We start from the raw sequence: 23,806 nt of genomic DNA on the forward strand, positions 1-23,806 counted from the left end.
GGCGCTCCCCGCCCAGCCGCCGCAGCCGCGGGCCGGGCGCGGGGGGCGCAGCGGAGCGGCGGCGGCGCGCAGGGCCATGTCGGCGCCGTGCCTGCGCCTGCCCGCCGCCGGGTCAGCACCGGCGGAGGCGGACAGCGCCGGCGGCATGGAGCCGCCCGGGGCCGCCGCCCTGGAGCTGGCCCTGGAGGAGGAGCTGGCGCTGCTGGCCGCCGCCGGGGAGCCGCCGGAGCCGCCGCCCGCCGCCGCCGCCCGCGACCCCGAGCTGCTCTCGCTGATCCGGCAGAAGGAGAAGGACCTGGTGCTGGCGGCGCGGCTGGGCAAGGCGCTGCTGGAGCGCAACCAGGACATGAGCCGGCAGTACGAGAGGATGCACAAGGAGCTCACCGACAAGCTGGAGGTGAGGCCCCGCCGCGCTCCGCCCGGCCCCGGCCCCTGCCCCGGCCCGCGGGTTCTCCCCGCGCAGCGCGGCCCCTTCCCCGGCGAGCGCCGGCGGCGGGCGCGGGCCCTGCCGAGCAGCCCACGGGACGCGCTGTGGCCGTGACGGGGAAGAAAGGGTCTGAGCAATGCCTGCGAGGCCTGGGGGAGGCGAAGCTGCCGTTCTCCCCCGATCCCCCCGGCCCAGAGCCGGCGTGCGGGGCCGGGGCCGGGCTGCAGCACCGCGCTCCGGAGGCTCCTGGGGGGCTGTTCTGCCCCAGGACCACCTGGGAGAGATGTGCGCGGCTCATCTCGTCACAGAAATACCTCGGAAGTTAAATTTGCACAGCAGGTACTGAGCTACAGAGCATATGTGACCCTTATGCTTAAGCTGTTGCAGCTAAGGCTTTAGGCATGGCAGGAGATAAGCCCTACTGATACATCGCTGTTAGCCGTTTGCTCTAAAAAATGCCTACAGGTATCTAGAGAGAGCTGTTTGCAAGGAACTCGGGGGGGTTGAGCTATTTATTGATTTTTTAAAGATAAAATAGAGCTATTACAAAGAAAAGGACTTGTGCTAGCAGCTTTTTTTTTTTTTTAACGACTCTCTTGCACAATTCTGAGAGAACCACTATTATTCACTCTTCCTCATAGCTACTCTTGAAATTGTATTTCTTCCAAGAAGTAATACTGCTTAGAAGGCTGAGGAAAGCCTCTCTCACCTTTCTGGAGAGAGTTTGAACAGTGCTGGATTAACATTCACATTTCAAGTCACAGCCCTAGACCTTTCTGCACAGTCCTGCATATTCCTGTATTCCTTCCTCACAGACTTAACATTTCTCAAGTTCAAGAGGATTTGTGAAATTACTGTATGCCCTTTGTTCTCCTGACAAAAATTCCTCTCTCTTATTAAGCTTGTCATTTACCTCAACTGATCCCTTCCTTTTTGCAAGGGAATCTCTCTGCCTTTGCTATTTTAATAAAAAAATAGTGAAGGTGACATTTGCTCAAATTGTTGCTTAGTGGCTCTGTTTATCAGATGAGAATTTCCCAGAGTATTAAAATTTGCCAGAGTGAATGCTTCCAGGTTGATCTTTAAGCAAGAACAGACGTACGTGGTGTTGTGCTGACATGGTTTTCCTTAGGAGTTGGAGTAGAACCTTTCCTACCATTAAAGGAAAAATGCACAAGTTTAGGTACCCAGCGAGCTGCCTCTTAGAGAGTTCAGGAACCTCAAATACCACTCAGCGCTTGCAAAATGTAGAGGTGAAAATGAAAGGGGAGAAGCTATGACTGTATAGTACTTTAAATAACATCCCACAAATGTTTACCTCTGCTCTCACAGGCCCATTCAGAAGGTAAATGAAGAGATTGTAAACACAACTGGCTGTTTACATATTTTCATCCCATTACTATCGCCCTAACTTCCCAGTGGAATAACAGATTGCTATTTTCCAGGCTACCCATTTGAGAGGAGTTAGTGTTATCTACTTTAGGGGCATTTTTTTTTCCATTGTGTTTGGCAAATTTAACCCAGTACTACTTCACACAAAAAATCAAATTTCAACATTAATCTTCTAAAACACAAGCTTGATAATCCCAGCTTCTGCAGATTAAATCTCGGCCTCCTCCTGTTGCCACTGAAGTGAATAAAATTTCACAATAAGCTTTTTTATTTCAGAGGAGCAGAGAGGAAGGACCCACAGCTGTTCCCTCCTTCCCTGTGCTGAGAACTTTCTGATGGTGACACAAAGCAGTCTCAAATGTCCTTGGTGACAACCTGATATAATGATGTTTAACACTTAAAAGGAGATATTTTGTCCCAATTCACAGTTCAGAATGGGTTACAAGAGCTCAGTGAAGCCTCTCCATTTCACAACAGCCAAGGTCCTGGTCTGCTTGTTGGGTGCTTTGCCTCAAGATTAAATACGTTCTACTTTTGTGGGTTCATTGCTGAGGTACAGCATTCCTGCCATGCACCTATTCTGGCACTTCACAGCCTGAATTTAAATTCATTTCTAATCATGAAATTGAAGTTCTGTAATAAATTCTGATATGTGATCCTAGACAGTTTTATCCTCTCTAAGGGATTAAAACAGTTAATAGTGCTGTTCCTCTGACACAGAGGAGCCTGCTGTGTCCAAGCATTTTACAGTATGAACCCTCTTTTTATCAGCTGGGAAACTCCCCCTTGCTTTCATCTCTTCAGATGAGGACCAGCCCAGCTCAGTTAAGTTGAAGAGAAGCTGTTTTCAGAAGAAAACATCTTCTAGAAAGCAGTTCTGTTTAAAAATCAGTGAGCAGCTGGTGAATGGAGAGACACTCAGGAAACAAGAAACTCCCCTACTGAGGCCAGCAGTTTGCCCTATCAGCACTAGGTGCAGAAATCCCCTCTCCAGACCTGCAGCCCTGCAGGTGCTGGGGTGAGGGCAGGCCAGGAGAGATGGCTGCTGACAGAAGCAGGAGGGACCAGTCAACACATCTCATCTGGGTTCTCCTCTTTGCAACAGCCTCTCTGTGCCCCCCTGCTCTGCTCTGGTTTCTCTGTCACAACAGAATAAACTTCATATTCTTCACCTTCTTCTAATGCCAGCCTTTGTGATGGCCATTTATTGGGGCTCTCTGTAGTGATTTTCTTTTGCAGTGAAAAACTAAAGTGCTTTTTAAATGATTGACAAGGCTTATCAGTGGCTTCTAAATCACATTTGGGTGTCTGGGGCACTTCAGCTGCAGTGCTGCTTCTCAGCAGGCTGAAGTTCCACTTTCCATTTAGAGAAGGCCCTGGATCTTTCTAAACGTTGCCTAGCAGTGAAAGAGGCAGAGCTATAAAAGACAGAATTTTCAGTGTGCTGCTGAAAGTGAAATTGTGGCTGCTCCAGCCACACTTGGACTACAAACAAGATTTCTTTGCAATGGTTGTCATGGGCCAGGTGCTGGGATCTCATGCCTACCTATTGCACTAAAATATTTATATTTTTGCTTAGCTCTCATTTGCAAGGATGCTCATTCTTTTAGAGCTGAAACATGGGGAAATCCCCTACTATGGACCATTGTTTTTAATCAACTTTCCCTCATATTTAAGGGTTTTTCAGGAAAGTCTGAAATTTGCAGAAGGATTTGAAGGCATAAGCAACATGCTGCTACACTGAGCTGGAAGGAGCATAGGAAAGGATTTGGGGATCAGGTGAAGAAAGAGAAAACATGGCATCTGTGTGGCAGAGCAAAAAAAAAGGTGGAAGATTAGCAATACACAGGCCAGAAGCTGGAGAGGTACTGGAGGGTTTTGACATTCAGACCTGCTTGGGAAGGTGACAGGGACCCTGCCAAGGAGGCTGTGTGTCATCAGCAATAGGCACCCAGGGGAAACAGCCCCCTCACAGCCTGTGTTTCTAACAAGCAATAAAAAGCCACTTCACATAAATGCAGTGCAATTTTCTTTTCCACCTAGCAGGTTTATTTTTCCCTCCTATCAGAAGTGCCATGGGAATTGTTCATGAGGGAACAATTCACCTGGGAGAAATAGGCAAGTGCTACCAGTGTTTGGCCCAGTGGGTTTCTGTTCTTTTCTAAGACACATTCCTTAAAGACTGGGGAATCTGATAGAGAGTAGCAGGAGAATATTCTGGGGATCAGAGGGCAACCAACAAGGAGAGGACTCCCATTTTTCAGGTTTCCCTGCTGATCCTGGGACATGCCCATGTCCCCAATCTGTGACTGTTCTGAAAGTAAATGTGTGTCTTCAGCCACCAAGGGAAATTCAAACTCAGGGTTTTGTAGCAGGGATTCTTTCAAATGGGCACAACATAAATCTGCTTTGACCTGATTTGCAGCTCTGTTTCAATCAAGCCCTCATTTAACTGAGCCTGTAAAACATGCAAAAGTTTCACCAGATTGGTGCTGTCCCTCATTTTCCAGCCAATCCAAAGCCAAGCAGAGTCTCCAGAACTGAGAGTGGTTTCTAAGAAACCTGAACCCAGAACATGGACATACATAATGTCTATAGCAACCAGTTCATTGCATCCATTGCCATTCCAGAGCAGGCTGCATCAAACAATGGAGTTACTGTGCACTATCAAACTCTCAGACAACTAATTAGGTCAGGAATAGAAGAAGCAAATGGATAGATGATTCAACTGTTGTTCATGAGACCCATATGACAACAAGGATGCCTCATCTACATTCCTCACCAACAGTAAGGGTATATAGTTTGTGTATTTTGACTATAAAGGCAATTTTTAAAAAATTATGCCACTGACCACTGAAATATTGCTTTGGAGTTAAGCTGGGCTCTGCTAAATCAATTGCTCTGTCTGGCCTATATATCTCGGCTATTGACATGCAGCCTACTTCACTCTTTTGGCAGTTATTTCAGTAAAAATTCAATGTGCTGAACTCCAGTGGCCAAGGACAGGCCAATTGCTGGAAATGGAAATTGGCTTTAGTGCCAGTGACCTGCCCTGATGTGGAATTGTTATCTCCATGGCATTGTCACGCTCCAGCACCGTCCTCTTTCCTGCATGAGGTTTTAGCCCAAGCATAGAGGAGGAAAAGGAGACATTCACCTTTTTTCCCTCCCTTCCTAACCCCTTCTCCCCCATCATGTAGCACCTGGAGCAAGAGAAGCACGAGCTGCGGCGGCGATTTGAGAACAAGGAGGGCGAGTGGGAAGGAAGGGTGTCAGAGCTGGAGAGCGACGTGAAGCAGCTGCAGGACGAGCTGGAGAAGCAGCAGGTCCACCTGCGCGAGGCCGACCGCGAGAAGACGCGCGCTGTCCAGGAACTCTCCGAGCAGAACCAAAGACTCCTGGACCAGCTCAGCAGGGTGAGTCAGCTGGGTGGCACAGCTGGGCACGGGACAGCTGCCATCCCCCTCTGGGGCACAGGAGTGGGGAATCTCCAGCTTCCAGGGAAACAAAGGGTTCTGCCTTTGGTTATGTTACACATGCTGCCTTTAAACTGATTTTACACCTCCAAGGAGTGATGCATTTCTTTGGCAAAAGAGTTGTGTTTCTGGGTTGAGTGGTCATTTACTGCGTAGTTATCTCTCTCAACTGTTTTTGTATCAAGAACTGATGTAGAAAATCTGTTTCTAATTTACTAATAGGCTGAACAAATTTAGCATGCAAGAAGAAGGCTAATCTGCAACAGTGGGGCGAAAGGCTTTTTGCAGGCCTCCCTTTTTTGAGATACATTGCCTGTAATGTTGTAGAATTGAACATACCATGTCATTCTCAGATGGTGTGTCACTACAGATAACTTTGCCATGGTTAGATGTGTGAGAACCTACTGAAATTCCTTGGAATGCCATGTTTCATCAAAGAGCTTAACTTGCCTCTGAATGAAAGAGGATTTATAGTGAGGCTGCTACAAATCAGCCTAATTGACTGAATACTTGCAGCATGAGTTTCTTTCTGACAGCAAAAGACTTAACAGTTTCTGCCTCCTTCTCACAGAAGTTAACCTGTCTTCTGGAATTAAGAGCCTTGATTTTTTTCCTCCCCACTGGACAGTTAGTACAAACCATAATTTTAATGCTTGAGAACACAGTTACTCCAGCAGACAAAAGCATTTGCTTGTTAGCAGTTGCTTATTCCCAAAATAGCATAGAACAAAACCACACAGATTCAGGCTGAAGAGGCCCACCTCATGCTCTAAGAACCTCTCTCAGACTGAATTCTGTCAGAGCTGAGTCTCTGAGGCTGACACAGGGATTTTGCTTATGGAAGAGTGAACACCTCAACCACAACAGTAGGATCAGAGGACTCTGAAGAGGGTCAGATGTGCAGGCCTTCACTCAAGCTGTGTATGCAGTTGTTCTGTGCCTCTGGAGGTGAGAGGAGCTAGTGTTGGGTTTGACACTCTGTACTGACACTTGAGGAAATCACTCCTTATTCCACTGTAGATTTTCTTGTCAAGAATTTAAAAAGTCACTTATTCCAATTTGGTTAACTAACTTAAAAAAAAAAAAAAGAGGAAAAAAACCACAAAAAGACCTGATCTTCCTTAGCTCAGGAATGCTGCTAAGTTTATTCATGTTTTTAAAGCAATGTGTCCCAAGTGAGCTACAAATCTTTCACCTTTTCTCTGGACAGAGCTTATTCCACATACACTATGGATGAAGGTTTCCACCCAAGATTGTACAAGCCTGTGTTGTGTCAGGTTTCTTATCCAGGGTTAGTAAGTTGGCTCCTTCTGTGTATGTATGATTTCTGTCACTGGCTGGGGAATGTAAGATTTGTTATTGTCCCAGCATAAGCATAAACTGGAAGAACATACTGGAAGGTGGGAGAGGCAAACCAGACAGCTTTTTTTGGGCTTTTAAAACAGATGGGATTATCCTCACGTGATACTTGTGCTAGAGGAACCTCTCACAGCCAGATGCTGAGAGATCCACTCCACAAAGCCTTGTCAGAGGAACCACCAAGTTTACCAGCATGTGGTGTCCAAGCATGGGTTTTGTTCCCTTAACTCCCTGTTAGTGCCAGAAATGGTCTTCATTGACCCACTTCAGAACTGCCATATTCAAAAATGCTGAGTATTGCTGCTGCCCTTCCCATTGCAGCCCAGCCCTGCTCCCAGCCTGGAGGACAGTTTTTCTCCAATGCAGATAAGCTCTGATAGAGACAGAGCTGATGTTTGCCGAGGCACGATTCAGTGCTCATTGAGTTTGTCACCTGGCCAAAACTTGCCAGTAACTCAAACACAGCAGTGAGTATAGCAAGGGGGTAAACAGTCTTCCCACAGTCAGGAAAACCTGGACAAATTGAAAGAGAGGAGGGAACAATCTGTTGTCATTCTCAGGGCTTTAGCTGAGGCTTTTTAAAATCTTAGCATTATATTAGCTGCTTAATATTCCATATTTGCTGCTCCATAGTGTATTTACAGTCTCATGTGTCTGGTCTCTTCTTCTGAAGAGGTTACACATGTAATAATCCCTGAGGTAGTGGCACTGCCTGAACCCTGCACCCATGTAGTTCTGGCTCCTGTTACCACTTAGGCTTCCAATTAATAAAAAGGACAAATAAGGGTTGCATGGATGTGCTTGCCATAGGCTGGAGTCTCTCCTGGGATCATGAACTGAGCACTGAGGAGGAAAAGCCCCACAAAGAGGTGCTGTTACAGTTTCTGTGATGTTTAAGGCGTTGCTGCTATCATCCTTGTGTTCCTGGTTCTGCATTTGTGTCACCGCGGGTTGTTTGGGAGCAGAGGGTCATGAGAAGTCTGGGATAAGGTGATGAAAGCCTTTTTCAGAGCCTGCTTCACTCACAGGACACAAAGACAGGCTTCTCTCTGGTAGTCTTTCTACACTAGAAGCTCCTCAAGTTTGAATTTCTACAGTTTTTAGCAATTAACACCTCGTGGCCCCACTAAACAACACTTGATCATGTCACTCCTGGAGAAGGTATCCCCTTGGCATGAGGCTCTGTGTGTTAAATGACAGTCAGCCTCAGGAGCTGCCAGCCCACATGGTCCTGCTTGTTTCTTCTGGATTCCCTGGGCTTCAGCCTCTTTTATCTCAAAGCAGGGCAGCAGCCACCATCTCCTCCATCCTGCCCCTCCTCCTTCCTGCTGCTGCCACACTTTCACCAACTAATTAGTCCTTAGGACATTTTTTAAACTCTGCCTTCCCCAGAGATGAAAAGCCAACACATACTCACTTTGTCTAAACCTGGCACTAATGCCAACCAACCAAGCACACACACCCACACAAGGACAGCAAGGGGACCTGGAAAGCTCTGTCTTGCAATTATTGCCTGGGACTGAAAAAATCCATCATCAGTTCCAGCAAAGACTGATAAGGAAAACTCAAGGATAGGAATTTTAAGTCTGTTCTAGTATCTAAAAATTAGCCTCTTGCCTCTGTCACCAAGAGGCTAAAATAAGGTCCTTAAAAAGTTTTGAGGACTTCCAATGAGGTGATGATATAGGAGAACTTTAAATATCTAATAATAGTAAGTAGGCTATAAGGAACTTTGCTTCCTCTTGAAATACAGCCTTTGGTTCTCTGCTTTTAGCAGAACAAAGATTCTGCCTGAGGTTAGAGCAGCATTAAACCTTGGGGAAAATTTGGTTGGCTGGACTGGGAGCACATGATGAAAGACATGATTGAAATGCCAAAGAGCAAGTTTAAGACCTCCACAGTATTTTTTAATTTGCTACATGATGATTAAAATCCCTTCTGCACATTGCTTTGATTTCCCTCCCCCTGCCTCAGCACAGCAAAGGGTGCAGGAGCTCTCAGCAGTGTGTCCACACCAAGCTAAATGCCAAGTTTACCAAGGAGAACTGAAGAGCTCCTCATGAGCAGTGTGCCAGGGTACAAACCACTCACCAGAACTGCTCAGAGCTAAAGTATGAGGCAAAGAACAGTTCTGCTGAGAAAGTCAAGGCTTGGGAATTATTACATGTTCTGTTTCCAGCTCCTTCAGTGTCTCCCATCTGTTTCAGTTCCCCACGAGGATAAAAAAAGAAAAAGAAAAAAGAAAAACACAAAACCCACAATCCTATGCCTTCTGTCCTTTTATGGAGGAGTGTGTATAGGGAAAGGTCTCCTCTTACATGTGCCCACAGCAGGTAGCACAGCAAGAGTCCTGTCCCCACCTTTGGGCTTCTAGGAGTTACTAATACAAATAATAATAACAAGCAGTCATCTTCCTATAATGAGACAACATATTACTACTTTGTCAGGAAGTGAATGAGAAAAGACTTCCACGCTGTTTCTGAGTGCCTTCACCAGATGGCTTTCCCACACATTTCCTGCTCCCCAGCTCTGGCTCCTGGAGCTGTTTGCTGCGTGAAGCTTGGGCGAGGCTCATCCTGCCCGGTTCAGCTGGGCTTCTTTTATGGTTCGTGGAGCACCGGGAGCGATTTCACAATGGCAGGCTCAGGTAGTTTTTGCAATGCAAATCTGTTTCCCGGGGCAGTGGCAGAGTGTCATCTTGCACTGCTGAAACAGCTCCTTGTGTGCAGAGGGGAATGCTGGGCTGCTGTGGCATCCCTCAGAGGGGCCCTCAATCACCAACTCCTTAGATTCACTCAGCATCTAGAGCCGCATGCTGCTACAAAGAATGAGGTGTTTCAGTCAATCCCTCTGCTACAAGAACAGGAGCAGCCAGCCCACAATTCTCCAAAGGAGGTATTATTTACTAACCACAAAACCCTCCTTTCAGTAATATTTCAGTTGAAGTTTCTCACTTCATGCTCTAACATGCAGCATGTTAGAGAACTGGCAGGCACTGCCTAGCTTTGCTTTGAAAGAAACAGGTTTTTATTTAAGAACAAGCTAACCATAATGTGTTCTCCTTTCCAAATTACTTGTATTTTAAATACATCCTTTTATGGTCAAGAACACACAGGAGAGGCAGATCTGTTGTCAGTTACTTATTTGAAGAGATTTTTCTGAATGGTTGTTGCTGGGTCTATCAGCATAGGAACAATGTTGGGTTTAAGAAATTCAGATTATTCACTGAAAAAGCAAGTTATTGGAAGAAGTGTGCTGGGCAAGATGCACTGCTTTTGCCATGCCAGAGATCTGTAGTAATTACACTATGAATTATGTCTTTAATTCCTTATTTTATCTATACAGGTGCTTAATGCAAGTCTTGTTTATTAAGTAGTCTCCAGTAGCCCAGCAGGGTCTATTGAGAGCTCCATCCTTAGCACAAAGGCAAGCCAGGCTGAATTTAAGTCCTGCTTCAGGGGGTTTATTTTTAACCAGACAAAGATCCTGAGTGAACCTGGGCTAAAGAAGAGTTTCTTTTACTATCCCTACATTTCAAGGTGCAGATCAACCACTACGCTGAATTCTTTTCCATAAAAACTCTTCAGTTTTTGCTCTTCAAAGTGTTTACTGGACCTATTCAGTGAGTAGCTTATTAGCAAGCAAGCACAGAGTCCTGAGTAGCAAATATTCACCTGCATCACCATTGAGCAGTCCAAATTCAGTGGAAGGGGAGATTGCAGGAGAAAGGGCAGCACTGCTTCCTGTTGAAGGGGCTGAAGGACCTGCTTGTCATGGCAGCTGTGGTGGGGCTGCTCATTCCTTGGGGGAAGGCAGACAGCCCTCCAGCACTGTTTTGTGCCTGCCATAAGGCACACACTCGTGTCACACATGCTGAGGTGAGAGGAAACAGACACCAGCACCAGACAGAGCCAAGCACTGATTCCAGTGAACCTCCCAGTAACCTCATTGCCAGCTCCCCACCCCTCTGGAGCATCAGCAGATCCTCACGCCACATAGCCAGATCCCTGATCACCCAGGGAATACTAATGAGAAAGGCTCCTTCTCTCCAGTTGCTTCTCCTCTAGCAGAGAGCACTTGTTAATAATTCAGCTTCGTGCCACATCAGGCCTGGAGTGCTGAGGCTTTCCATGCTGAGGCTGTGAATATAGGACGTGACTGCAGCTGCCTGTTCTCGCCTGCAGAGTCCTTCAATGAAATGATTCAGTGCCCTAGAAGGTAATGGAGAAACACCTTGAGGTCACTGCTGAGTGGCACTTATCCTTCTGGGAGAACAAGGACAGAGGCTCAACCCTCTGCTGAGAGTCAGTCCAAGCCTGCAGCACCCATTAACCCCATTTTAGAACACACAGAGCTTTGGGACCCAACAGGAACAGGGCCATCCAGACATCAAGGAATAAATACAGGAAGTGCCAAAGTAATTTCAGCAAACATGAGGGGGAGCACCCCTACAGAATTTGCTCAAGGATTTTGCACACACTCATTTTGTGAAAGATTTTTACCCTTGAGTCCTTTGGCTAATGAGCACTTATGGAATGGGCAGAAAGAGAATGGGCTGTATTGGTAGGACAAGGGGGAATGGGGACAAATTAAAAGAAGGGAAATTTAGGTTAAGTATTAGAAAGAAATTCTCTCCTGTGAGGGTGCTGAGACACTGGAGCAGGTTGCCCAGGGAGGTTGTGGCTGTCCCAACCCTGGCAATGCTCAAAACCAGGTTGGACAGGGCTTGGAACAGCCTGGTCTAGTGGGAAAATGCCCTGCCTGTGGCAGGGGGAATTGGGACTAGATGATCTGTAAGGTCCATTCCCATCCCTTAACATTTCATGCTTCTATGAAAGCTGTGCATGGACTAAAACAGGGGCTCATGAATAGCAAAGCCCTCCCTAGGAAAAGGATTAAACTACTAGTTAGATTAGAAAAAAATGTTACTGCTAAGGCAGTGGAACTACACAAGTCGCTGCTCCTGGGCAAAAGGATGGCATCCCTGGGTCCCAGGGGCTGGGTGGGACCCTCATCCTCCTCTGGGGCAGCAGAGCATCCCCTCTGTCCCCGAGGACCCCTCGCCGGTTGCTGGATGACAGCACGGCGTGTCCCGGCTGCTGATGTCGCCATGGCAACCGGGTGTGATTTCTCTGCCTGTAACGCCACGACAGTCAGGGACACGCAGGGAGACGCACTTGTGACGTCCGAGGCGGGCGGGCGGGCGGTGGCCGCGGCCCGGCTGCCACCCCCGTGGGCTCGGCTCGCTGCCGGGACGTGTTCCCGCGGCGCCTCTGCATCCCCCGCGGGCCCCTCCCCACCTTCCCTCCTCTGCTCACGGCGATTTCCCCCCCAGCATCGCCTGGAGCTGTACCAGCCCAAGGCAGCCTGTTGTCTGTACCATCCACAGTGAGCTCCCGAGACTGCTGGGACAGGCAAACATTTCATATCCTGCGTGAAAAGAGCCCCTTGTGAGCAGATCAGTGAGTGAGCCCAGGTGACCCTGCTGGGGATTTGGCACAGAGCATCTCCCGGGAATCGATTGTCTGCCCGAGCCACTGAGCCTGCGGGCTGTGCACGGCTCATCTCCCACCCTCCGAGGCTGTCGTGCCTGGATGAGGCAGCAGAGGCTGCCCGGGGAGCCATCACAGAGCCACTCCTCCTGTCCCACCATCCCCCCTTTCACCGAGCAGCACATCTGCAGGAAGAGTGGACAAATACACGTTGGTGTAAAGCCCTTGGTAGTCAGCCATACATTGTTCTTCCCTGCACTTCAGCTGAGCCCTCTCATAGTCCAGCTTTCTGCTGGCAAGTGGTCCTAGGAGAGATTTCAAAAGTTCATGCAGGGCTTCTGTCTTGAGACATCAGCAGCACCACTAATCTGTGAACATCTGAAAGCCAGAATCCAACATAAAACTGAAGCTGAATTTGTTCTGGAGTAAGAAGATAAAATTCTGAATGAGTCCTTTCCTCCCCTCTTCTACTGCACTAAACATTTTGAGTGGCTATTTTGTTTACATCCAGGTTGTTTATTGGAATTGTTTTATTATGCAGCAGCTCAGAGGTATGAACACATGGGCAGAAGAAATTTTTTCAAAATATTTCTGCTTATTCACACTTGCTGTAAACACTTCCTCCAGGAGATTCTAGAAAGTAGGACACAGAAGGTGTTTGTATCCAGCCACTGCATTACTAGCTAGAACCAAACATGATTGAAGGCTTTGCAAATAGCTACATAAGAAAAAACCAATTAAAAGCATTTGATCTTTAAAGACCCATTCTGGGTTATAAAGTTTACACACCTTATAATGAAAGTCTTCTTTTTTCAAGCAGAAAAAAAGACTTGCTTTTTTCTAAATGCAATTTAGTAGACAATAGCTCAAGAGGGAAGTCTCTTCTACACTGAGAGGGTTTTGCCAGCTGTATTGAGTGCTCTGATTACCCATGAAATCAGAGGCCTCTTGCAAAACAGCCAAGAGCTTAACCAACATTTTGTTTAGAATGGCATTTAACAGAACCCAGTTTATTTTGAGCAGAGATACAGGATCAGGAAGACGCTGTTGTTGACTTCTGGTGGCCACGATGCAATACAGAGCTGGCTCATGCTTGGCAGCACCACCACAGGGATGGGAAATGCCACCTCAGACAGGGACACAACAGGATCCAGAGGCAGGCGTACCACAGAAAACAACTGACATAAGTCAAGGGACCTGCATGTCAGAGCAACTGGAGTAAAAGGCTGCTCATAAGCCTGGTCTAGTGGGAAAATTCTGCTCATAAGCAGCCCAAGGAAGCATTTAATTTGGAGGAGATACAGGCTGGCCTCACAACCTCAGTAGTTATCCTTCTGCAGAGGCTCAGTTCTGTAGATGCCAAGTCCTCCAACAGATTTCCATCATGGATGGGATCCCTGTCAGTGTTTGAAGGGGGACTGCTGAGGTCAGAAGTGTTGGGAACAATTCCATTAACTGTTCTCTTCCTCTCCTAACTATTCTTGCCTAGAAGGTTCTGCTGTTGAAGCATGGAAAGAACATTTTTAAACTGAGGGACTGCTTGGATAGTTTCAGCTGGGTTATGACTCTACCAAGATTAGCACAGTAATGCAGATGTGTCATAGCTGCAGAGCTTTCACAGAACAGTTACACGACCTGCTGATGTTTGGGTAACTAAAGCATCCAGCTCATTGGATTTGCCCTTTAAATGGAATCCTTCAGTTCCTTTGCAGTTCAGTGCACCAAGATAACAAAATTTAACCTTGTGATTGCTTTGTTCTCTACATCCTTTAAAGTCTGTTCCTGAATCCACTTCCAGGCTTGGCACAGTTTTGTAGTGACAGGGGTGCTCTTAGAAAGCTGTTCCATTTGGCAACTATTTTGCCTGAGCTGTTCCTGGTTACTTGTTGAACAAAGCACCATTGTACTTGGCTGTCTACAAGCTCAAATCCAGGAAAATGGAACTGTTCTACAATTCAGGTGTAGATTTGTCACTCACACTAGGACCATTAGACAGGTACAAATGTCAAGACTTGCTGTAGGGAAGGGTCTGTATTTATAGAAAAGATCCATAGTCCCATTTGCTTTTGCAGGTGAAGTGTTTCAGGACAAAAACACCCACAAATTTCAAGAGAAGGCCTTTTGGAGAAGTACCTAAAGAGCTCTCCATTGTTTCTTTACTTGGTTAGCAAGGGATTGGCATAAATTCTATTGGAACACCAGGAAACTGAGGCACTGACAGACTTTTCAATGAAAACCAATAAACAAGACCCAAGTAAATGAAAAATCTCCACTTAGGGAGTGTAGTCAAGAGTTTGAGCTTCTCTTGATCTTATAGAATGGGGGTGAACTGGGGTGGGGTTTGTTGTTTGTTTTCAAGATGTGGAATAGGAATTTAGTGCTCTGTGTCCCACACTGACAGCATGACAGGGTAAGGCTAGTGCTCAGACATTACTCCTTGACCAAGTATAAGCTTTCTTTATTCTCCATGTCCCTTACATAAATGGTCATGTGTATAAATTGCAGGATAAAAATTAGACTGATATTTAAAAAACCAAAAAAAAAAAACAGCTGTAAGTTTGGCTGAGTAGAAGAGATGGTCCAGAAACTCTACAAGGTCTCCATCAAAAAGGAAACTTTTGGGAAGTGGCCAAGCAGACACCAGTCAGGGAGGGCTGGCCAATTTCTGCACTGATATGAGAAGAACCAAGCAAAGTTAAGTCTGAAAGAGACCTTCTGAGGTTTCCCTTTTATGCAGGCAAGAGTTTGACTAACATCAGGTCATGTCTTCTTGCTGTTGATGAATACTAAAGAATGAGGCAGAGAAACCTGAGGGAATGCTCACAAGGAATGTGTGATCTCAAAGGCTTTGGAACTGACTTGCATTGTAACTCTACATGGACGTAAAGTAATGAAAGGGTGAAAACAGATGTAAACAGGCCATTATTCAAAATGCTTGAATAGACTCAGATTTTGTGGGAGTCATACTTTCAACAGATTTATGTTTAGAAGCCAAATGAGAAAGCCTGGAATGACCATGTTTGTTTAAAAGAGATCGTTGGTAGAATGTAGCAGTGTGATATTTGTCTAAATAACATCTATTGATCAGCTATGAAGTTGCACAGGGATTTGCCAGCTCAAACTATTCCTGTAGGTTTGCCTCTATTACAGAAAGATTTATTTCCTTAGGCTTTCCTGGATGTTGTACTTCACTTTCTGCACAAATTCTCCCTAAATGTTGTGCTGCTTAGCCTTTATTTCACTCTCCACTTTAGCACAAGGGACCAGACTCTTAGTGAAGTCTAACTCATAAATATTTAAAGCTTTAAGGGGTACAGGCAAATGCTTATAAAATTGATGATTTCATTAATGCCACCTCTTCCTGGGGCCTTCCTGTGCCTGAGGCACTGCTGCCATGGGCACAGGCCCTCACCCTGCAGAGCTGCAGACAAGGAGGGGTCTCTAAGGCTTGGGCTTGCTTTATCAGCAGAAGCTGCAATAAACCAGTTCAGGCATTATCCAATCCAGCAGCTCAGTTAATCTCTGCTTACCCAGATTAACTCTGGCATCACGAGACACAACCCATCAGCTGCAGGCTGGCTCTCAGCATCTCCCTCCTTTCAAAGGAGTTCTTTGCATCAGGCATTCAAAACTTGGGAAATTCCTTCTGTCTTCCCATCCTTCTTAATCCTCCATCAAGAGACAGTATCAGAGACTAAGAAGGTCAAAGTGGGGGAGAGGGAAGGAGACAGGCAGCTTTCTCCTTGACTGCATGTCACTGCCTCACCTCAGCACAGGAAGGGAAGATTTGCCCAATGTGGGAAAGCTCCAAATCACACAATTTTAGTGCTCCTGGTCCCAGACATGGGCCTCCTCCAACAATCTCTGACCCTTTTCATGGCCATGGAACACCCTGCCAAGGAAATATTTTGCTGTGTGAAACCAACAGTGCAGAAGCCTTTCCAAGCATGAACTTGTTCAAATGAAGGTATTAGCTCTCTGGTTTATTTAATCTCCCTAAGCAGAGCTATAAGGCACCCCAGGTCAGGGAAAGTGGCATAATTGCCCAAAATGCCTGTCTAGACCCACATACCGCGTAGGCCATGATGCTAACCCTGCCCACAGCTCAGTGAATGTGACACAAGCACCCAGAGCCAGTGTCTGTGGTGCAGCTGGGCTCACCCTGCAGAAGGGAGGAATGAGCTGGCTGGCTGTAAAGCCATCAACAAAGCACACACACCTCCATGCCTGTGAGTACCTGCACACCTCCACTCTCCCCTCCCCTCACACCCCTTGGCCTGAGGCACCTGTGAGTATTTCAGGCATGTGGAGTGGACAGTTCTCATTAAGCCTCTGTCAGACTGAAATGACTTCTTTACGTTCTTTATCCTTGTGTATGCTCTGCTGATGCCACAGAGTGCAGGTGGCTGGACAGGGAACTCACAGCACTGCAAAAGCCTTGTCTGCCCCTCCCCTTGAAGCCTTGGAGTGACTTTCTAGAACCAGAGGCTGGACAAGATTAAGAGAATAACAGCAGGTATTTCTTATAGGCCTTCAATAGATACACCTTGGGCAGTCAGAAGCCTCCCAGAGGCTACACCCAAGATGGATGATGGTCACAAGTTTTTCACACAAAGTTTGGTCCATTTGCATATCAAGGTTCAGGTTGAGGTAATGAAGTAATTTACCCCCAGTTTGCTCCCCCCCAATTCACTTTTGTTGGTACTTTTCGGGTCCTGAGGCTGTAGGGTGTCCTTGAGTTTTAGGCTTACAGGAATTGTTTTGTCTGAGCAAAATATGAAGACAGTAGTTAATACTTTATATGGAGTTTAGAGTTATGCACTAATGCAGTACAGGATTTGAAAAATATAAAGGCTAAAATCTTAAGGCATCACCCACAGCACTACATGAGGCCACCATAGGATAAAAGGAAAAAATCAAGGCCAAGCTGCTGCTGCTTTAATTTCACAGGGACATTTTTTGCATGTGTACCAGTCCTCCATATTCATCACAGAAGAGGTAGTACTTCAAAGGCACTCAGATAATCACTTCTTGGTGCATTCCACCAGCATCGTTAGGCAAATGTCCATAAATACCCTTCTCACATATCTTGTTTCACTCAGATTATCCTTGTCTCCTTGGCAACTGTCAGATGATGTATAATGCTGGCAGGGATTAGCCCCAGTGAGCCTCATAACCCTCGTGTAAATTCACACTCTCTGAAGGGACCTGGCCAAAACACTCCTTTCCTGGTAATGTTTAATTGTTGCCATAAACAATATTAAATCCTAAACCCTTTCAGCAAACCTGAGTAAGGGAGAAAATCAATAGAGAGCTTTTTAACTGGTAGTATTTGTCTTGTCCTCTAAATAAATAAGTTTGAGACATGGATATACTTGGTGTTTCACAGCTTGACATGTAAAGCTGTATTTTGAATCAGTGCTTGAGAGAACACTTGTGCTGAAAATTCAGCTCTAATATCTTTATCTCCTTGTCCCTTGTTGTCAGTGGGATCACACTGGGAAATTCCAAATCCCTGCAAGAGCTTAACAAAATTATGCTTCACTTTAACCTGTTAATTTCTGAAAACTATCCAGGGTTCAGGCCATCACTTGGTGTGCACACACTGCTGACATGGGTTGTACTCAGACTTTCTCTGAGCAAGCAGCTCTGGGTTGCACCCTCGTGCCCCACTGCTCAGGCAGACATGACCAAAGTCAGGGAGCTTCCACACATGCTCCACTTGCATGAAGCTTGTCTCTACTCCACCTGGTGTGTGGGTCTGCTGAGGAAGAATTTCCTTGTCTCATGTGGCATCCTGGGCACCCAAAGCCAGCTTTTGCCATGTGTGGCACTGACGTGAGACCTCCACATAGGAGATGCAGAGAGTGCTTGTGCATGGAGCTGAGCAGCCCTGCCATTACATACAAGTGTTAAGAATTGAAGATCTAAGTGATAAAAGCCTATCTGTGCTGCACTAGTGACATGATTAAACCACTTGTTCCTTCTTCAGTCCACTCTGTTCTTTATAACTTTCCAAAGTGGGGATATCTGCTCGAATTCAACAGAACAACAAAAAATATCTTTAAGCAGAGCCAAGGAAAGGAGGCTGAAATCAGCACCAGCCTCAGGAACAAAACCAAATCCAGACATACTGCAGCAGAAATAATAGTATTTCTGTAATTGAGCAAATAAATCTCTGGCACAGCATTGTGTCTAAAAATGAATTCAACAATGTGCCATGGCTGATATCTCTTAGACTAATCAACTAGAGAGAGCTGAGAGAGGAGGGGGGAAAACTTTCCAGGAGGTAGGTCACCAAACAGCCAAGCCAAGGGGTGATGGGGCAGCCAGTGACAGGCAGAAGAAAACCCAGGTCCTGGCACAGGCTGGTGAGCAGTGATGCAGCCTGATTTTTTTGCATGCTCATGTGGACCTGTTTGCTCCCCAGCCATCTGCCAGCACCAGCACACACCTCACTGCATGCAAGACTTGCACGGAGGGAGGAAAGGGATCAGTGGCTTAAGGCAGGTGATTTTTAGCACTGATAGGATGAAAGCCCTCCTAGCTCACTCACATGTCTGTGTACTGGCAGAAGCTCTAAGCAGCACCATTTTAGACACTCCAGCACACAGCAGGGGCTCAGGAGATTTAGTGCTGCTACCACTGGCTTGTGCACATACAGAAATTCAGCTACAGCAGCAGGAGTAATAAAAACTGCTGAGAGCTGAATACCACAGTCTCCTCTGTCACTGGTCACATTACTCTTGATTTCAGGCAGCTAGAGGAAGAGAAAGTTAATCATTTATGTGCAGCAAAGCTAGGGAAGATCCCAGTTTAAAATCCTGCTGTAGTAGCAGAAGAGATGGAGTAGATCAGCCCACGATTAAGTGCAGGAGAATCCACACACGCTCAGGCAAGGCAGCCCTCTCTGCTGAAGATAAAGGGATAAATGAACATCCCTGGAAAGCAACTAAGGTTGCCACAGGTAAAGTATGAGCATGTTCAAACAGGGCTTTGAAAATTAAGCACATTCCCAACAGTAACTTGTCAGGGAGTCTCTGAAGGTGAAGAACAGCCACTGCCACACCACTTTTGTTGTCCTTTTCTTGTTGCACTTCACAGCTGGTCTCTATTCCCTTTTTTGGCCCTAGGTAGGGTCAAAAGGCACACGCACAGGGTACATGTCATTGGTACTGACTTCTGCTTAAAAGCACCAAAGCCAAAAGCAACAATATTTTCCCTAAAGGGCAGCTGTAGGGAAACTCTCCTTGTTTACAAACTCTGCCCTTCCAAGACAAATCACTGAGGGTGAACAGGAAGTTTTGGTGAAGGAGGGAAGCATGTTTCTTACCAGCCAAAGTCTCAGCTATGAAACCTTCACAGAGAAAAGAGATCTTTTCTCAGCATCAAACACAGGACAGGCTGCTAATTCTGTCTGTGCAGTGTTTACCAGTCTAAGACCTTGACCAGTGCTTACAGGTTTGCAGGCAGCCCCACACCAGGGCCGTGGGTCAGTCCCAGACCTGCCTGGCACCTGCTCCAGCACAGCCCAGGCTTGCTGAGAGCTGGCTGTGTCTGCATGGAGTCAGTTGTCAAAAAGCAGCAGCCTCTGTGCCAAAAAACCACAGCTTCAGTGACTGTTATCCCTCTAAGCAGCATCTTAGACAGTGCAGGAAAGGGCTTTCACTTGAATGACACCTGACCTGGATTTGCAAAACCTTGGCTACAGGTACAAGTCTGAGTCTAACATATTTGTGCCAAACTGGCTGCCCACAGCCAAGCATGGCTTTTGTAACATTTTCAGTGGACTCTCTCCCAGGCAGTTACTCTAACAGAGCTGCTGGGATGTTGCTGCAGCAGGTTTTTCTTCCTCTAATAACACTGCACTTCTTTTCTATATGAATACATGAAGGGTTGGTGACTGAGGCATCTTCCCCCATACAGGACCATCCATACTTTACCTTTAGTGATACTCACATACACTAAACCCTGAAACTCATACAGAGAGGGGCTCTTTCCAGTCCCTGATAATGATTCCCCTGCATGTGTATGGTTTGGCAGAGTATAGTATCCTTTATATGCCATCCCACAGCATGTGTTGCACCCACCTCGTTTTTCAGCTACGTTTCCTCTCCACATCTACTTGATTTTTTATTTCCAAGCACAGCCTGTTGTAGGACTTAAAGTACCAAAATGCCAGCAAGTTTGCCAAAAGCTGTTATTTCAATAAAATTCATGCAAGAGCTTTTTAAAAGCAAGATTGTAGGAGGACAAAGCTGCAAGGAGAGATCCAAAATCCAGACCCTCCCCTCATCCAGACACTGGCCACAGCTACAGCCATGCAGTCTCTCCAGAGAGAGACACATGCATAAGATCATTATCACATGAATAAGATCTGGCCACTTGGAGAAGTACTGAGAAGCTTCCCAAAAGCTGGGTTACAAGTGTGGTTTGGAAAATATGTCTTCAGCTTTGAGTACACCTGCTGTGAATTTAGGCTCTGGCTCACACTAGAAATTACTATTGCATATTTGCCCCTCTGTACAGCTGGGGAGGTGCAGAGTGCTCTGAAGGCCAAGCCCTGCCCTGAGGATGTGGGAATTAAAGACCTAATCCCCCTCAGTGTTTACATCTGTCACTGCACAGAAGGTAAACATGCTGTGTTCCAGCAGCTGCTGCACCTGCATCCACAGGCTCACCCTGGGTGGAAACAGAGCAAAGTTGGGCTAAAAGGAGACAGAATTCCTGTACTTATTACCCATGTTAATGCACTAAGTATAGATTCAGCTTCAGCAGATCAAAGTGCTCAGATGTTATTACTAACGCATTGTAATTATCTTTTGTCAGCAATCACCAAGAGCAAGGTCTGCCTTGTGCTCAAAGTCTGCTCCAAAGACCTTATGCTCTGAACAGATCTTTTCATGCTGTCAAGAGGGAGAACAATTCAGATATAGCTGGAGGCTGCCAAAGTACAGGAAGAAGCACTGCTAAGTTAAATGGTATCTCTCTAGAAGCTTTTTGTCTGCAGGTATTCAGCACAGTTCTTTTGTGTTTAGAAGGACAGATCAAGTACTAGCTGACCAAGAAATATTTTCAGTAAAATGTTACTTAACAGCTCCAGAACAATCCTTTAAGAACATAGATTTGTACCTTTTTATTTGAGTACTGCAATGTGACATGCTGCCATATGAGTTTCATGGTTTCCAGTCCATCACAAAGTTTCCAAATCTTTGTGATGGACTTGCTCATTTTTATGGTATTCACTTTCCATGTGTGGCCCTATTGCACCTATCTGTGGTTAAAACATTTAGTGAAGAGGAAACTTTATTGGAATAGTTTGAAGCTGTAGCTTTCATCCTGGCCACTGTTCACTATAGAGTTTGAGTTTGCTTATTTTTCCACAAAAAGGACCCACAAGTTCTACTGTATTGGCTATGAGAAATCATCCTTCTGCAATGAACATTTGCACATCTTGCTTTAATCAAGCAAAGCTCCAAAAACCACTTCTTAGCTCTTTTTCCTCTCACTTTTGAAATAAGTTTATCAAGTTTTAAAGGAAATGAGCAAACACATATGAGCACTGTTTTTAAGAAACAGCCTGATAGAAGTTATTTGGAATCCAACTTTGCAGGGATTTAAAAGCTAGTCAAACATGTCCAGGTCAATCTACCATAAAATTTAAATATACATTTGAGAAAATGTTTTCTCTCTTCCTGTCTGAAGACTTCCTGGGAGAGTTTAATATATTTTAAACCAACTCCTTGAATTTTGTCCCATCTTTTTTAGCACTAACTCATTTCACATATATGGGAATGGTCACCCCTATTTTCATGCATTCAGACATGTTTGTAACTACAGGGTTGAGTACCAAGTCTACACACACTGGAAAACTTCTGGCTTGTATTTACTACTAATAAATCCTAAAACAGTATATTGTGAGCTTAACGTGGTGTAGACATGAAGATTTCAAGAGCAGACAGAACTGTTAGTTTGCCATCAGATATTAGATATCCCCAACAGAACTCAGTTAATTTGCTTTGAAATAAAGGGGAAAGAGTGCTTAAAGCCAGAGCAGGAGACTGTAAGAAGCTTAATTATTGTCTCTTTCTTCCAGGCACAACCATTTGGGTTTAAACACCTCCAGGTTTAAGGTCTTAAGACTAAAATGATTTTGTAAAAGAATTAATTCAAGAACAGAGACTGGTTGTCCTGACTTCAGGCTACCATGGAAAGACAGCAAAGCCTCTCAGGCAGGAGGGAATGTTACATTTCTTTGTCTCCAACATTGTAACCTTCTTAATTTTTCAAAAGGTTTTAATGACCAGGTTAAGTATTTGTGTTTCCAGTTCAGTTATTTCCAAACTAGTCAGGCATTCTGTATTTCTTTGTCCTCTCATCTGACCCACACTTTTGGCTCACTAGGAAGTTACTGGAAGAAATATTTTTCAGCCTTTAGCTCATGTAGCAAAGACAGACTGAGCTCCTGCAAATCTGGATTAAAAACCCACATCAAAGGTAATGGCCAAAATGGTCTATCAAGATAAAATATGCCTTTATCAGGGGGGAAAAAAACTTATTAGTGGAAATTAAATATTAGAAATGCATTTAAAGTTATCTTGGAGAGCAGACCACAGAGCTTACTGATGGAAAACATGAACTGTCCACTTCCAAACTGTACCATTCCCTCTGCTAGTCCAGTACAGAACTCCAGGCACTGTGCTCTTGCACAGGCACAAGGGGAATGCCAAACTTTTTAACCTGAAGGTCCCAGACACCCTTGCAACAAGGGCCAGGCTGTGCTGCAGTGAATTAATGTGGTGGTTCCTCTCAGCTCCACCAGACTTGATTATTGCAGCCTTTCTGCTTCCATGTGCAATAGGTAACAAATGCTTCACTCCAGATGAGGTGCAGCATCCCCACAGAAGCAGACCAGGCTGCTGGTGTCACATGTTATTACCCTAATCCTCTCACCATCCAGGAGCCAAGCAGCTGCCAACAAGCCCATGTTCAGCTCTCTGTGCAGAGCCCCACAGCAGACACAGTGCAGAGCTGCCTCATCTCCCACACTTCTTCTGCAAAGCAGGATTTGCACACAGAGCAGGAGCCACTTTGTGCACTACTTAGCATGGTGTGTCCTCCAGGCACACTTTGTCCTCTGAATTATCTCCAGTGCTAATTTATTGCAGCATTCAAAGCATCGTGCCTCCTGCAGTCCCTCCCACAGGAAGCTGGCTGACTCATTTTTCCACACACTCTATTTTCTTCTCCACAAGAGCCAAATGTTTAGGTCAAGAATAAACCACAAAAAAAAGGGAGGCTCGTGTTTAAGCACCTCCTAAAACAGCCCACAGCCACTTGTGAAGCTCTTTCTTTCATTCAAATAACAGACCTGGAAGTGTTACACCCAGGTAGAGTTACCCCCATATGGCACCCAACTGCCCCTGCAGTTCCTAATCCTGTAAATTGATTTAGCCCAAGCTAATGGTTTTTGGCCTCAATTAGTTATCTGAACACTTACTAAAAGACAAGATGAAGGCCACCATTTTGCATTCATTCCCCTGAACTCTTTCCCAAAGCATTCAGATGCTTGCCTTGCACACTGGTTTTGATGTATCACCTAACCTTACAGGAAAGGAAAAAAAGAACATTGCCAGGAAAACCCCATCTAGTTTTTCACA

General features: G+C 45.7%; 1 protein-coding gene across 2 annotated transcripts in view; it reads left to right on the forward strand.

Annotated features, from left to right (window-relative positions):
* The window catches only part of BICDL1 (BICD family like cargo adaptor 1), a 49,698-nt gene continuing 25,892 nt past the window's right edge, over positions 1-23,806 (forward strand). Inside the window, exons 1-2 of one of the 2 annotated variants that reach the window (XM_071445502.1) lie at positions 1-397; positions 5,020-5,235. In XM_071445502.1, the coding sequence (XP_071301603.1) occupies positions 77-397; positions 5,020-5,235 (537 nt within the window). In that variant the 5' untranslated portion in view covers positions 1-76. The remainder of the gene's footprint in view (positions 398-5,019; positions 5,236-23,806) is intronic. The other variant, XR_011682001.1, reaches the window with a different exon arrangement.

The sequence above is a fragment of the Agelaius tricolor genome, unplaced genomic scaffold, assembly GCF_023055355.1.
Source record: "Agelaius tricolor isolate 1412-34295 unplaced genomic scaffold, bAgeTri1.0.p SCAF_20, whole genome shotgun sequence".
NCBI classification, from domain to species: domain Eukaryota; kingdom Metazoa; phylum Chordata; class Aves; order Passeriformes; family Icteridae; genus Agelaius; species Agelaius tricolor.